The 16,714-nt window shown below is 40.6% G+C and overlaps 1 protein-coding gene across 2 annotated transcripts in view; it reads right to left on the bottom strand.

Annotated features, from left to right (window-relative positions):
- Positions 1–16,501, bottom strand: part of LOC117831541 (mucin-2) — a 38,869-nt gene extending 22,368 nt beyond the window's left edge. Inside the window, exons 1-2 of one of the 2 annotated variants that reach the window (XM_034710270.1) lie at positions 14,315–16,501; positions 11,600–11,671 (exon numbers count right to left, since the gene is read on the bottom strand). In XM_034710270.1, the coding sequence (XP_034566161.1) occupies positions 11,600–11,671; positions 14,315–16,011 (1,769 nt within the window). In that variant the 5' untranslated portion in view covers positions 16,012–16,501. Of the gene's footprint in view, positions 1–11,599; positions 11,675–14,314 lie in introns of both variants that reach the window. The other variant, XM_034710269.1, reaches the window with a different exon arrangement.
- Positions 16,502–16,714: the final 213 nt, after the last annotated feature.

A 16,714-nucleotide genomic window follows, 5' to 3' on the forward strand; every position in this document is an offset into this window, starting at 1 on the left:
TGCAAGTTGTTCTTAACCGCTACTGCGTCTGTTGAATAAAGAGCTAAACTCTGTCCAGAGTTCTGCTATACGTGCCTGTGCTGAGTATCACTACATGCCACAATATGTATATACTTATACAGTATACAAATAGGAACATCTTATTTTAGCACCATCTATCCCAGCACTCCAGATCCCAGAATTCTGGAAGCCTCCTTCACTGTTGCCATGCAAAAAATTTGTGTTATTCTTTATAAAATGATTGTACCTTACAAAACTGTATGCTAGCTGGTAGTCCTGGCTTACTTATGTCTCCCTGTTGTATACAGTGCAACCATCCAGTCCAAAGCAGTTGTAGAGTGTAAAAAAACAACAACAACTTTATTACATTGCTATTTAAGTGTCACAAAACCAAATATTTTTAGGATGATGCTGGATTCTATCCTAAAGAACAATATGACAAGACAGAAACGGTAAAGAACTACGTGACTCCAAACCAAGCGGAAACCTCCGGTCTCAAACTATGAAGCCCATGAAGAAGTGTTATAAACTGTAATTCATTGAGAATCCGCTTGAGGCTGGCTGCAGAAACGCTGGAAACCACATAGACATGAATGGGAAAAAGACGATCTTTGCAGCATTAATAAACATGTTTACAGCCTGGTTCAAAAAACAGCTTAGCTCTACGTAGCTAATTTCTCTATCGGCACAAACTGTACGGGGGGTGAATTTTTTTCTAACGCGACGGTTCAGGAGATATGAAGATTATGAATTTTTGCCCAAATAAGGACATGACTGACTTGACTCCCGGTCAGGAACACATAGCTGTTGGCTAAGAGGCTCAAACCCCGCCCCTTTACGTCACACTCTGCCTGGTTGAGTTCCACATTTCCAATACGGCTGCAACCGTCGATTGGCTTCAAAACAGTGCTCAGGAACAGATGGGTGACGTCACGGATACTACGTCCATACTTTATACAGTCTATGCTCCAAACCTAGTCGAGCCTCCACTCACTCCACCCACTGTCTGTGTGCAACACTAAACTTTGTCTTAAAGAGACAGTGACTCTTCATCGAGGAAGGAACTAAAATAACCTATAAAACAACCAAATCCAATAACAAATTTCCTTGCTTTACAATTTCAACTTCTCAATTAACACTAATGTTAAATCAATCAATAAACAGTCATTAATAATCAGTAACATAACTTTGCCTCATACAATGATAGTTTGCCTTTTTAAGAAAATTAATCAATGGATGATGTCACAATTTGAGAAAATCTTGTGTTGATCTCATTGAAAGCCTGTGTAAATGAATGAACAGGTTGTTTGCATGCTCTTTTGAGATGTGTTTAAACATTTTTTTCCATAATTTATCTTGTCTATTTACTCTTAAACATCCTCTCATAGCAAAGCAATATGTATTTTTTTCTGTGTGTTTATGTATAGGTGCTTCGCAACCTAGGTAAGATCAAAGTCTTGGTTAAATATGCTAAACCCTTTAAGAGTTTACATGGAACAGACCCACATATCTTGCCCTGACATCAGGAACTAAACAAGTTACCTGTCATGAATGTCATCTACAGTGGGTAAAATTCTTTGGTCACCTGCCACCTCAGTGGTTATGTTTTTTTTCTTCTTCTTTGTCTTTCTTACTGAATGTTATTTGAAACAAGAAGTTCTTAAAAAAGAGTAAACAAGAGTTTTGAAGGTGGCATGCAAATAGACAGGGGCGGCTGTGGCTCAGTGGATAGAGTCGGTCGTCTATCAATCAGAAGGTTGGCGGTTCGATCCCAGCTCCGTCAGTCACATGCCGAAGTGTCCTTGAGCAAGACACTGAACCCCAAATTGCTCCCTCTGTTGTTCAGCAGTGTGTGAATGTGAATGAATGAGATTAACTAACACTGATGGTCCCTCACTACATAGCAGCCTCTACCATCAGTGAGTGAATATGAATGGGTGAATGTGACAAGTAATGTAAAAGCGCTTTGAGTGGGCAGACAGAGTAGAAAAGCGCTTTATAAGTACAAGTCCATTTACCATTTACAAGGGATCTTCACTTAATTTAGCCACAGTAGTCCTGACAACCTGAGGTTGAATCACCTGTAGAAATACTGCTAGGAACATAACCCAGGATATGAAGTGTTTGCTACGAAACATATTGTATCTAAAAGGGAGAACAGTAGTCTGTCTAAGGTCTGACTCTAACAAGATATTGTTAAGTTCCTTGAGAGAGTTTTTCCTCAAAAAATAATTCCTGCTGTCCTTGAAATTGACTCTCTGAGAACCATGCGATGAACCAAAACAGGGAAAATAGCTCTGTCTGCCTGAGGATTGTTGGAGATTCAAAGGATGACTCTCTTCAGATGCATCACTAGATAGCTCCCTTTCAATTGTTAAATTATTTTCCCATTCTGGTAACAGAAAAATAATGATTATAGACCATTTAAAGTAAGGTAAAGATTGTGGTTACAAACAGTTCTAAAAATTGAAACAATGGGACTATAATTCATGAGATTAGGACTCTCTTAATGCCCTTGTTCAACCCCAAACCAAAGGCTGCCTGATTTTGTTTTTCAATGTTGCCTTTTAAAATTTCCATTATGATCCTGCACAAAAACACACAATTTCCTCTGTCACTGTTACATATCCTCTGCTCTGTTTCTTCTTTCTGTCGCTTTTACTTTGTTGCTTCTTCAAACGCAGATGCACTTTCCCTCTCCTCCTCTCTCTTAAACTCTATTCTTTCCTGGGAATTCATTTTATATTCTATTCAGTCAGGTCTTTTCACTCCCTGTTATGATAATGGCAGAGGACTGTCAATGTTTAATGAACAGCTGGAGGCTGGATACAGGTTCAGAAATATCCTTGTGACCGTGAACATGAGAAGTTCATCTATAATTTGCTCGCACATCACTGTGTGTGCAGAGGAGCTCAGCTAAATGTGCGCACACTGGGGCTCAGATTTATTTTGGACATGTTTCTGCTCATTTGCTCTCTCTATGTATAGTGCGGATTTTCGTTTCCCTGAATAAACTGCGCAGAAACACCTCAGGTTCTGGTTCATTTGACTGTGGAAGGCAAAGCAAAGCTGTAAGTCTCTGCCTGGGCAATCTTTCCTCCTCACCTCCTCCTCCCTGACGCTCCTCTCCTCTCACCCCTCTCCCCTGCTGTGAGTTTGCACCACTTCTCCTCAACCCCATTTAGGTGTGAAATGTATTTATATTCAAAGTGCAGAAAAACGGGGTATGTGGGGAGAGAGCGGAGGAAGTGACACAAGCAATCTACTGGAAAAGGAGCCTCTTTCTGATGTCTGTAGAGCACCATATTCCTCCGGATAAAAAACAGGACAATGAGAAGCTGTCAGTAGCTTTGGGCCAGTGTTGGAAGCCTGTGAAGAGTATTTGAATTGGACTGCTATGCTTCTTCTGGGTCACATGAGAAAGTGAATCAAAGGTGGTGAAAGGAAACGTGAACCCAAGCTGAGAAGTAACACTCTGGAGACTGAAGCACATTATAGAGGGCAGGAGGAGTGTGAATGAGGCCTCCATGCACCACAGGCCACAGCTCTTAGTGTTGAATGAGTGACAGCAAAGACACTGCACCTTGTTCTTACCAACTCCATTTAAAATCAAGAGTAGAATTTAAAATGCTCCTCTTCTAACCTACAACGTTCCTATGGGCCAGGAACCAACATATGTTTAACAACTCATTGTGCCCTATTACCCCTCCAGGACATTACACCTCCAAAGGTAATCCTGCTTATGGCATCTGAAATCTTCAAAAGTAACATGGGAGGCTGAGTCTTCAACTGGAATTATCTACTATTTTGAGTGTGGGAGGTAGACATCCTCTCTCAATACAAGGTTTAAAATGTTATATTTGATAAAGCTTATAGTTGTAACTAGTTTTATACATGTATATGTATATATATATATATATACATATACATATGTAAGGCCTGGTCTAGTTTGCAGGTATGCTGCTATAGGCTTGGATAAACAGGCTCCCTGTCTCCTCCTCTCTATATCTGTATACTGGTCCCATTGAGGGAATCTATTGTTGTCTGTACATCTCCCTGATTACCTGTCTGTCCATTTTTATCTTCATCCTTATTTATTTGCCCATCCAGTGGCAACAGTTGGCAGAAAAGAGAAAAAACGTTTTCCTTGTCACTACTGCTTTGTGCACTCCTATGGTGGATCATTCTACTTTTACTGATTTTGTGCTATATGGACAAAAAACTGTTTTACTGATAGAAGGATAAAATTTCTTTAACTTAGACACATGAAAAATGTTGTCCCTATTTTTTCTGCACATGGCTATCAGGCTATATAATCAAGCCTTCTTAACAATGCAAGACATGCAGCACTGCTCCATCATAGGGGACAAACGTGTCTGGCAGTCATCCTTCTACCACACCGAGCCAAAGGAACCTTGTCTCTGGGTCTCTTTTAACACTATTATTACTTTTTAAAATCTTTTAAAGCCTCTGTGCTGAATTTTTAATGCAAATGAATATTTCACTGCACACCAGAGTTAGGCAAAGAGAGAGGAAGAGGTACGAGTCATTGAGGGATACACGGCGAGAGTAAAAAAAAAGTTGGAGATATTGATATGCATGAAGAGTCATCCAAAATTTCCCTCCCCTGTGCCCAGACTCTCTTATGCTCCACCAACTCACTCTCTGGTCTATCGCAATCGAAGGACAGCGTGCAAGTATCCAGTTCTGTCATGCGTTGTCGTGTCAGCGAAGATGTGTGTCAGGAAGCGCTGATTCATGATGGGTGTGTGGTGATGAGTTGTTACTGTAGGCGCTGTCACAAAATGTTCGTCTCAAAGCCCTCCTAATGGATCCGTCTGCAGCCTTCGTCCTACGAGTCTCAGTGGATGAATCCTCCGCCCTACCACCACCACCACTACCACCACTACGCCTGGCATGCATATGCATAACGTAGATGTGAAGAGGCAGTCATTGACAAACAGGATGCTCAAAAAAGGCAGCACAGGCTGCAAATGAGAGCAAACAATACGAGTGAGACAAGGCGGCAGTACAGATTTCAAACAAGCATGACTGGCATCCACAGCAAAGAGAGACAGAAAGAACAAGAATGCTTCCTCAGCAACCTTTTTTTCTCAATTATCTACTGTTCAGTGAAGGCGATGACGGATTGTGTTTGGGGAGAAAGAAACTCTTAGTGGACTCGTAGTTTAGTGGAAAAACGTAGGGTCCAGAGAGTCATTAATCCATCTCCCATCAAGCTCCTCTAGTGAAATGCTTGATCAAGCTATAGACTAAACAGAAGCAGAGATAAAGCAACAAAGCGCAGATCTGATAAGCTGCCGTCTTTGCGCACTCCACAGAGATTATGTACCACACTTTCTTGTTAGTGATCCTCACTCTTTCTCTAAACATCCCTTCCGACATTAGCAAAAAGAATCAGAACTCCACTCAGTGATTAACAGACCTGTGAACCCTTGCAATAACATCCTTGTATCAACACACAGTGAATGTGAGAGATAAATATAATCACATCATGCATTATTCTTGCTATTATTTGAGAGCCTTAAAAACAAGATCAAATTAAGAGCTTATCATTGCGTCCAGGTTTTGTGTAAAGTGTTCATAATGTGAAGTTCCGAAGCCACAAGTATATGGTTATCTATATAAATTTAATCTATATATAAACCCCGACCGTGAAAGATGTCTCCGGATAACAAGAAGCATATAAAGCACGCAATAGCTCTGTATCTAACTTAACATTTTTCTGCTATTGCTTTTATAGAGTTTCTTTGAATTCAAGCCTTCTACTTTTAAAAACTAAAAAAGAAAATACAAATAAAAATACATTTAATTATTATCCCATGAGCACTTAATTGCCAAACCAAATGTTCAAACAATGTGGAGTTATTTTCAAATAAGTATTTAAAAATGAATGGCTATATTTGTTAACTTGAAAACTTTAGTGGCCACATGAGGGCAGCACCACAAGCTGTTAAGGCAGAACTGATGTTGCCTAATAGAGTTGGTATGAATTTTAATAGCATACAGTGGATTATGTGCCTGACAAGGAGCCTGAAGGGTGCCTTTGTTGCCACCAAATGTATAAAATACTTTTCCCCCTTTTTTGCTCTGTTTGGGTCTCTACCAACTCTAATTGGAACTTTATGTCTCTCCAACTGCTAAATGCTCTTGATCTGTCTTTTGTGTTGATGATTGCCGTGTAATATGAATTAGTTGAATTCAAAACTTTCATTAGAAGTTGTAGAACTGTTTCTGTCAAATTAAAAACTATGACAGTTGTATTCATGTGAAGAAAGAAAGTCAATGTAGCCTTTATCAAAGTACAAGCTGTAAATGCAGAACTGATGTTGCCTAATAGAGTTGGTATGAATTTTAATAGCATAAAATGGATTATATGCCTGTTAGATGGTTGTTAGCCTTGATGCTAGCAAAAACTCCAGTTGGGGGTTGGTCGTCACATTCTCTTTGGGGTTGGTTGTCACATGTAACAACCAACCCCTTTGTTGGCAAAATCATGCATGGTGAAATGAGTTGGAGTGCGCAGACCCTACATTAGCCATTTCTGAAACTCAGACAGTGACTGCATGTAGCCTAGTTGAGTAGGCCATTATTGTTCGGCCTATTTGTTTTGTTCTTTATGTTGTTATATAGGCTGGCCTAAAGATGTGTTTCCTGTTCATGTTCCTTGCTCGTTTTATGTTTGCATTAAGTTATGTAGGCCTATCAGTTGTCAGTGCAATTAAACTTTCAAATTTAGTTCTGCCTTCTTGCCTTTTTTAAAAGATTTTTCCCGTTGAAATACCATTGTGACAACCAACCCCATAGTGTTTGACAACCATCAGAGTGTCTTTGATAGTTAATTGCCTGTTTGTTTCAATGAGTTGGAAAATGAGAGGGATACGCATTTCAAGCCAACACCTTAAGCTTCAATTTAATGTAGGAATGACTATTGAAAGATGTTTTGATGATGAGCAATCATCAAAACAGTAAAAAGTGTGACAACCAACCCTGTTCTCCCCTATAGCCTTCATTTGCAAGGGTGCTTTTTTGCTCTGTTTGGGTCTCTATAAACTTTTATTGGAACTGTTTGTCTGTTAATGCTCTACTATGTCTTATTTGTCTTTTTTGTTGATGTTGGGTAGTATAAATGAGTTGATCTCTTTCTCTTTCTCTCTGTATGGGTTCATGTCATAGCAATGCATGTATCTTACTTTAAAATCCTCGTTTCCCATTACCCATAAGATTTCTCAGGAGTTTTTAAGCTCTCTTTTCTTAGTTCTGTTCTTATCATGTAATTTTAATATTAATCTTAGAGTTGCAACTCCAACTGCTATAATTGATATCATCAATCCTATCCCATCACCATATACATGTTCTAGTTGTTCTGGCTAAAATAAAAATGCTGATTTCAACTGCCATCTGGTTCTGCTAATACTACACAACTTTTACTATATTATTCACATTCTGGCTGTAAGTCTGTGTTATCCAGTGCTACTGTTGCTCTTTTTGTTTGTCTCCATACATCTCTCTCTATGTTATTTTCCAAGCCCAAACATAGCAGATGGCTTTTCAACATGAGTCTGATCCAGCTTGACATGTCTTCCTGTTCTAAGAAAGTTTTTCCTTACCACTATTATTTGTTCAATATTGCAACATTTTGCTCATGGGGGGTTGAATGTTGAGTCTGTTAATAATATAAAAAGACTACAGTCTAGATCGTCTCTTTTTGCAAAGTGTATTGATACAATGTTCGTGATGAGTTGGTACTAAAAAAAATAAAATTGGTTAACCCTCCTGTTATGTTTGTTTCTCTGGAACAGCAATAATGTTCCTGGGTCAATTTGACCCGGGGCATATTCAGTTATCCAAAAGTGTCAGAACCCCAAAAAATCCCAATACACCTTTTTTTTAATCTAATTTTTAACTCCATTACTAACCATTTAATTCAAGATTTAGTCCATTGGTATTTTTTAATTCTCACAGATCATGGTTCAATGAGGATAACTCACTCGTTTTTAATAAAAAATTAATGTTAAAACCTTTTCTAATGCACATTGGAAAGCCCTAAATATAAATACAATGACATAGTCACATGCTGCCCAGATTTTTGGTGTATTTAGCAGGTTTGGACGGCATATATTGCCTAAAATAGACTTTTAAAAGGGTCAATTTGACCCGCAACAAAACAGGCGGGTTAACTGATTGATTGATTTATTGTGTGGACTACATCACCTGACAACCTCTTATGCTCTGCCTCCTTCATAATTTAGTTACTACTAAGGGGACCTATAGGGTCATATGACAGTATCTGCGGGTTTACTGGAACTGTTGTTTCTTTAATATAACACAAAGTCACTTTATACGTAGTAAAGAAAACTTAAAAAGACAGCTTTGAAATGAAATGTTCTCTGATATTTCATTTATGCAGGTCACATTTTTAAGAAGCTCTTGGAATCTTAGTTGCAATTAATTTGCTTTTTCTAAATACATTCCTGTCCTGTTTCAGCTAGACTGTAGATAGAATGGTGGCATGCTGAGCTCTGCTTTTCTTTGTGAGCTCAGACTTCAAGAATTTTTTTTTTAATTGATGGACTCTGTCCTGTCACATATCATGGCTTTTCCATCACTCAGTACTTTTCAGGCTTCACTTTATTTATTTTTTTCTTGTCCTCGAACACCTTTTTTTTCTCTATTGCTGCCAAATTCTCTTTTCAGAATCAGCTCAACTAGAGAAAGAAAAGGAAAAAATTTTTACCCTTTCAAAGTGGAAAAATCATCATGTCACACATGAAAGAAGCATGTCGACTTGACAGGTCGACTGAGTGATAATGTTCGTCTGACTGTGAAGAAGTGGACCTGAGATGTCGACTAAGCGAAGTTATATGAAGTGTTATATTTCAGAGCAGCCACTTAGGGGAAAAAAACATGATGATTCAGTAAAACATACCAAAACTGTCACATCTGTTGCTCTTGGTGTTTCTTTTCTTTCAAATGAGGAGCTACTGGTTCTTCCTGAGTTGTAACCCTCACTTTAATAGTCAATCTCTCAAGATGAAGCTGTGATGACTTTCCAAATGAATATTTTTTTCAGGCTTCTGCTCCCTCTCTCTTGTTGTATTTCATCTCAGATCTTTTCCCACTGATTTTTTTCTCTCTCTTATCTTCAACCGTCTTTCTTCTTCTTGTCCTCCCCCACTGCCTTTCCTCACCTTCTTCTTCTTCATGTCTTGTTTAGGGAGCTTTGAATAAACAGTATAAATATTGTTACAGAGAGTAACCAGATTATTATAATAACAGTTTGATTGGATCATTTATGTGGTTTTCAGTAACCAAGCCTGAGTGATAATTTCATTTGTTCCATGATGAGGTTCATGTCGAGGCTGTGATGTAGCTACAGGAAACACCTTCTTAGCGCTGCTGAGTGATAAATAATAAATGAGTGAGTAGGTGAGTGTACGCACAATCAAATCACTGAACACAATCAGTCCGAGGTGCACACACGGCACATTTCACAGCTCCAGTCCTCAATTAAAATGAATGATGATGAAAGTTGGCCTCTTAATTGAGTTTTGCCTTCTCTGATAGGCCTACCTCTCAAAGGTGTTTACATGGAAGTTTTAATAATTATGCCTCTACAATATGCCATCAATATGGCTGGAATTTGATTCTGATAGTTAAAATGTTCTTACAATGTTTTGGTCAGAAATCGGTCGCCCCCCCTGGTGCCTTCATGTCTGAAAGAAATACGCTAAAGTGCCCTCTTTGATTTGACAAATTGCCTTCTCTGATGCTCTCTCAATGGAAAATGAAAATAAAGTGTCCTCTGGATGCCCCTCAAATGTATAAAACGTAAAACAGTGCCCTCTGGATGTCCCTCAATTGTTAAATAAATGTTAAAAAGTGCCCTCTGGATACACTTCTATTGAACTTAATGATGAAAAATACTCCTGCATGCCTTACAGTCAATAAATTGTTAGAAAATGCCCTCTGGGCTCCTCTTTGTTGGATTAGATGCACAAAAGTGCTCTTTAGATGCCCCTCTAGTGAATTAAATGTAAAAAAAAGTGCTCGCTCTTGACCCATGTAGTTTATTATGATACGTTATGTTAACTATGTAATGTATTCAATAATATAGAAATATCTATCAATAATTCAATTTCCACCACAATTGCTCACAAAGATATTCACTACAATGCAGGGAAAGTTTCAGATGCTGAAAAAATTTGAGGCCCCCCTTTTGTTACCACTTCATCAATACATTTACTAAACTCGGGGTTTAATAAGAGGTGCCCTTTTTTGGTTTTTGCCCCTGCACCTCAAACAGCCTGAGTACGCCACTGAATTGCACCAATCTGAAATTAAATGTTAAAAACAAACCAATAATATTATACTTTAAGGTGTATCCTTAGATATGTAAAGCCTTCCCTTTATTTACTTGGGAAACAGATTGTCCCTGGAAGACAATAAAAAGTGAGGAGAGCTTAGGTGCAGAGTTGTAAAATTTCTGACTTTATAAGGTTTATGACAAGAAATCAAAAATACATGATGTGCAGAAGTTATATATCCTACTGAACATGTTATAGGATGTGTAGAAAAATATATTCTATAAACAAACTAATACATACGCAAATTAACAAAGAGGAAAAAGGTTTTACATTTTTTGTTTAGAGGTCAAATTTAGTTTAAAATCCAATTGACAAATTCTGCCATTAGAACCATATTTTTAATGGTACTAATCTAAGTGTAAAAACCTGCATTTTAAAAAAAAAATCTTGTGGAAGGATAAAAAGAATACTTCAGTGAAAGAAATAATCCAGAGAAAATTAAAATAATTTGAACATGTAATCACTCTGAATATAGCCTCGCTGCCTTTCTCCTCTGCCTCCACAAGATGTATTATTCCACTAATAACCCATATTAATTTTTTTGCAATTTTGACATTTGCAAGTAAGAGACAGGGATTTCAATTTCATAGCAATCCACACTTTTCATTTTGCCATCCTTCACCCTCCTGTAAAGTGTGAAATCCTGTTTGTTAATTGATTGATTTCAATTCAAATCTCAGAGCGCAGTGATTATGCAGTAACTCTGCGCGTGTGTGAATATGTGTTTAGTGTGTTTGTGCTGTATTTTATGTGAATCTATGTGTGGTGTGTGTATGTGTGTGACAGTAAAAGAAAGATGAGAGTAGAAAAATTAAGAGTACAGGCAGAGCAGGGAGAGTTAGGCACACGGTTGCACGACCAAAGTCTGTGCTTTTGTTTGCATCATTACACATGACAGTCTGCATTCGGGTGCGTGTGTGAGTGTCTGATAAGTCTTTACAAATCTATCATAGCTGCACTCACTGATCAAACCTGCAGCAGTGTTTGTGCAATGAGTGGCCACGCTCAACGTGTCGCATCCGGCTGTGCTGTCACACCAAGCAGAACGCCAAATCCTACCAAGCCGTAAAACTGAACTCCCTCCTAAAAGTGATGTGATTCAAAATGACAGCATGATGCACATAACTGTGCACCGAGACACGCACTGCGCTCCCAGTGCTCCCATGTAAAATAAGTGATAAATATGTAGATATTCATGCATCCATACATACCTGTAGATGATACAGGCGCAGTCCCTGCAGGTCCCACAGTTCTCAATGTCCTGTCCGGTTCGGTATGAATGTCTTCTGTGGAAAAGCATGGAGATGACATATCAGGGGTTCAAGAGAGATGTGTATGTGTTTGTGTGCTTGTGGGAGACATATTCAGGTTACGGTTTCCCCTGTTGGACCAAATTTATTGCACTGACTTCCCTACAAAAAAAACCAATCTCCCCTCTGAAATCGCCCCTGATCATTTTTTAATGAATGATACCCTGTTCCAACGGGCTCGGGCGGTTACGTAAAACATGAGTCACTACATCACTGTGGGCATAAAATAATGCTTATGAGGTAAAAGTCAAGTCTGCATGCATTAGACTTAGCCCTGTCACTGAATTCTTGTACCAGAACACGCAAGATATGTCACTTGGTGAGACAGAGGGCCATGCAGTCACTCATTCAAATGACTATGAAGTATAGTGTTAGCATTAGCATTAACAGCATGATTTGGATTATGCTGCTAAGATATCAGTCAAGCCTTTCCATGGATTCATAGACACACATCTATCCTTGTCTATCTGTTCCAATTTTGGTGTGATAAGGCGGGAGAAATTACTAAGCAGCTTACAATGTAGGAAGGAGATTAATTAAAGTCTTGACGAGAATGGTAAAGGGTTTACACTAAGAGGCATCTGAAACCACCAACATGATGACAGCCGTATGCTGATTCCTATCTATCCCCGCCTGCTGCATACATGCATGAGGGAAAAGGGCGGCTGCAAAATGGGTGAAACCAAACTCCTACATTGCTTCCCGTGAACTGGGTAACGTGACTGACACAAGACTCCATAAAAATAACAACAGATGCTTGCCCCTCCATCTGTCTTGCACGACAATTTGGTGTTTAATTTTCTCCTGCTGTTTTAGCTACTTCTCTCTCTGTTGCCCTCTCATTCGCACCAAATTTGACATTGTGTGCTGTCCACGTTGTTTTGTTGCCAAAGTATTTAGAGCACTGGGATTGGCTATTCATTGGAGGGCCACATCATAGAAAAGCACAGGCACAACAGCCATCCATCTTTAAAATTCACAGCACACGATGCAGGGAGGTTATTACTGCTGCTGTGGATATTCCTCTTTTTGAAGAATAATCAGCCTATGACAACCAGTTCACCTCAGTCTTTTAGCAATGATCATGTTTTTATGTCTGCCCTTCATTTGTTTTTGTGTGGAGAGAACCAGATTGAGAAATTAACTGTTAGGGAATAAAAACAGTGGGTACCTAGGCTACACACTGACAATTGCTTTCAACGCTGATACCAACATTTACATAGTCCCACTGTTCCTCGGTTCATCTGTTTCTCCTTCCCTGATTTCCATTCATCAATCTGTTGATCCATTCATCTATCAATCTTGAAGTTTGTAGTTAACGTTTGCCACAGATTACCAGATGGCTCTTCACACTTCACTCGGCTTCTGGGTTTGGAGCCCCCGTGTTAGGAGGCTTTACAGCCCCATTAGCCTCGGGCCTCTAGTCTTTTCACATTTACAACTTCAAATGTGAGATAGCTCTTCTTTTGGCTCAGAACTTTCACACTACATTTGAACCAGGACAAGCCCTCCTTAAAAACCTAGATTTAACCGTGAGCTACGCTGCATTTCACACCCCTGTTAACACCTCCTTTGAACACACGTACCTTGGATTCTTTGGGTGCAAAGAATAAAATTGAACATGGGTCATGTATGCTACAATGGGGATCTCAGAGTTGAAACACCTTGAGTAAATTATTCACCTTCCAAATGTGTTAAACATTCCACTAAGTAGTAAGTCCAACCAAAACCCTCATACTTTATTCCAGTCCAGGCAAGGCCAAAATTGTAATATATATTTTTGTGTGAATTGAGTTTGGATCAGTTCTTACATAAATGCATAAAGCTGGCATTTTCATTGTACAATTGCAAAGTTATGTGTTATATGCCAAACTGAGAAATTACATTTCCATAACATCATAAGAAATCTCGACGAAAACTCATCACAGCAGCTGTCAGTCAGTTTTTTTTATGTGTATGTCATGACATTAGAGAAGTTAACTGGACAGCTGCAGCATTTAATTTTTAAATCAACCCTAACAGTAGTATTGTCGGTATTCAGGATTCAAGTCAGGATTATCATTTTACCTAGACAATACATTTCTTGCACCCTATTCCAGAGTCCCTTTACAAGACACCCAGTAATTCAGATGAATGCTAGATCTGCAGATATTTTTTCAGTGCTGTTGTCCTTTTGAACAGTTTTAGTACAAAAAAATGAGCTAGTCTTCTTTTTAAGGTTATGCAGGCATTATGAAAAGAGACAACCCTACTTCTTCAGGTATGAATAAGACAGGAAATAGGAAACTGTTCTCTGTTCTGCAAAGAGACAGCTCCTTATCTTTTGCCATGATGTCTAGGGTAACTAATACCCTCAGTTCATTCAACAAAGCAACCCACAAAAAATGTGCCCTTGCATCCTGCCCTTTAGCTACTCTCTGCTTTGGCACCCCAACTGTGTCTATGAGCTGACTTATTAAACCCAGCACTGAAAACCCTTCGGAGCCGTTAGGTGTTGGTGCTTAAATCATAATTGATTGAATTATTGAATTATACTTGTGGTCTGGCATAAGTGTGCCGACCTCACCTCTTTATTCTTCAAAATTTACACTTGGGAAAAAGAAAATATTTCCTCACCCATCCCTCTCGGCTTCTTTCTTTTCAAGGTCTTGAATAACATCCAACAGGACCTTAATGGTGTTCTGGCTGGTCTCCAGGACCCCCTCGAGACTGTGGAGCTGGGTCTGCAGGCTACGGATATCATGTAAGGGTCCATTGGGGCTCAGGAGCTTTTCTGTCACCCTTGCCGGGTCAAGTTTACACCTGGCCCCAGCCACCAACCCTCCCAGAATTTCCTGGACCTGTCTTAGTGTGTCAGCCTGGGTGGCAGTCAGAGGCCCGGCTGTAGGTCGCTCCCCAGAAGCAGAGCAGCGCCTGCCCCCACAGCAACCCTGCTGATTTGGAGGGAGAGAGTGTTGGCTGTTGGGGGTGTTGGGCCGGGCATTGGCTCCTGAGCAGAGCATTTTGTGTAGTGCCCCAAGCTGAGCCTGGGCTGAGCTGAGACAGCTGGGCTTAAAACAGGCCTTGGCAGGAGAGGAGGAGGAGGAGGACTGCTTCTCTCCCTTCATCACAGCAACTGGCGGAGTTTGAGCTCTGTGCTTCAAAGAGCTGGCTCTCTCACATAGCTTGGGTGAGTCTGTACATTTTACATCTTCTTTTTTCTCCTTCTCCCTGTCTTTATCCTTCTTGCTGGCCTTGCTGTCTGCCCTGAGCATGGGTGTACGGATTGCAGGACCTGGTGTTTCATTTCCCTTTTTGCGTGGTGTGTAAGGGGGAGGTGGTGGGGGAGGTGGTGGAAGTCGAATGCCCCTCTTGTCCTGAGCGTTGAAGGAGGCCTGAGAGGGGGGAGTGTATGGTGGTGCAGCGCGAAATGTGGAAGAATACAGCGGAACAGCTTTAGTTGGTGTTGCACATTGTTGTGCTAGTGGAAGAGTGGACACATATGTTTTTACAAGTGGAGGCGGAGAAGTGCAAGATTTTAGTTTAGGGACTGGGGAGGAATAGGGGGTTATTCCTGTGTTGGCAGCAGAGGTATTTTGCAAAGCTTTACATGGTATATTGCAGTGAGATACAGTCTGTATCAATGTGGCATAAGTAGGTGCGGTAGAATTTGGTTGATGGGCATTAGGACCAACTGGATGTGTGGTGGAATAATATGATATGGAGGTGCAAGACATGGCAGTTTGAGTTACAAATGTACAAGGTGTTGGGTTTGTAGGTGGTGTACATTTTGATGCATCAATTGGTTGTTGATGTGTTACATTTGGGGCTGTTGTTTGATTACTGGGGGGTTCAACATGGGTCGCATTTGGGTTTATAGTTGGAGTTGGGGATGTTTGGGGAGGTAATGATTCTTTGGTAATCATTACTTCGGTTTGGGATTGAGGAGGAGCGCTTGGGATTGGGGAGGTGCAGTGCGGTATGGGATGGGATGTTGCAGGTGTGGAAGGAGTGGCACAGACCACAGCTGTGCTTGGGGTTGTTGGTGGAGACACAACTGTGTAATAAGGAATCGGATGTTGGATGGCTGCTGGTGGAGCAGCTGAGCAAGAGATTGACAGTGCTACAGGTGGGGGAAGGGTGGTGCAAGGTGTCTTGGTTGGAGAGGAGCAACTTGGCTTCGCACAATGTTCAGGGCTCTGTGCGGGTGCAAGTGTTGGTGGGGGGGAGGTACAGTAAGGCACACTAGTTATTTGGGTGATGGGAGGGTCATGAGTCCCAATTTGGGGTACAGGACTCTCAGATTGAACTTGCATTGAGCTGGGTGTTACCATCAGAGGCGGGGAAGCACAGGGACTGCAAGTTTGTGTCTGGGTAGTGCAAGGTTGATGAACTGGGGAAATGTGATGCGGTGAGTCTGTTTGTATCTGAGTGTCACACTGTTCAGCATTTGGAGGTAGGGTTGGGTGAGAGTTGATGATTTGAGCTTGAGTTGTGCATTGTTTGTCACTCAGGACTGAAGACTGATGTTTACTCTTAGATTGAATTTGAGCAGTGCAATACTTTGAATCGAGAGGTGGGGGCGGGCTCTCAGTTTGAACTTGTATGGTACAGAGTTTGGTACTCAAGGGTTTTGGAGATGGACTGGGGCTTTCAGTTTGAGTGAGGGTGGTGCAGTAATGTACTTCCTTTCCGGGATCACTAGTTGTCCTGTTCAGCCGCTTTCTCCTCCTGATCACTGAGGGAGTGTTGCTTCCCTGACGCTTGGGTCCATCGCGACAGGATACAGTGGAACAGTGGCATGGCTCAACGTTATGGGGGACTGATGGTGGACAGCTGTGCCTTGAATTTTTTACCAAACTAACAGCTGATTTCATGTCTGTCCTGCAAGATTTAGACCTTCGTTCCACCACTGGTCCATCCCCTGGAACAGAAGGACCATTAAGATCCTTGGATCCAGGTAAGGACACATGGTTGTGTGCAAGGTATTCATCTTGAGAGTCATGTTCATCATCACCATCTACACCCACTGAGTCC

The sequence above is a fragment of the Notolabrus celidotus genome, chromosome 19 (assembly GCF_009762535.1).
Source record: "Notolabrus celidotus isolate fNotCel1 chromosome 19, fNotCel1.pri, whole genome shotgun sequence".
Classification (NCBI taxonomy): Eukaryota; Metazoa; Chordata; class Actinopteri; order Labriformes; family Labridae; genus Notolabrus; species Notolabrus celidotus.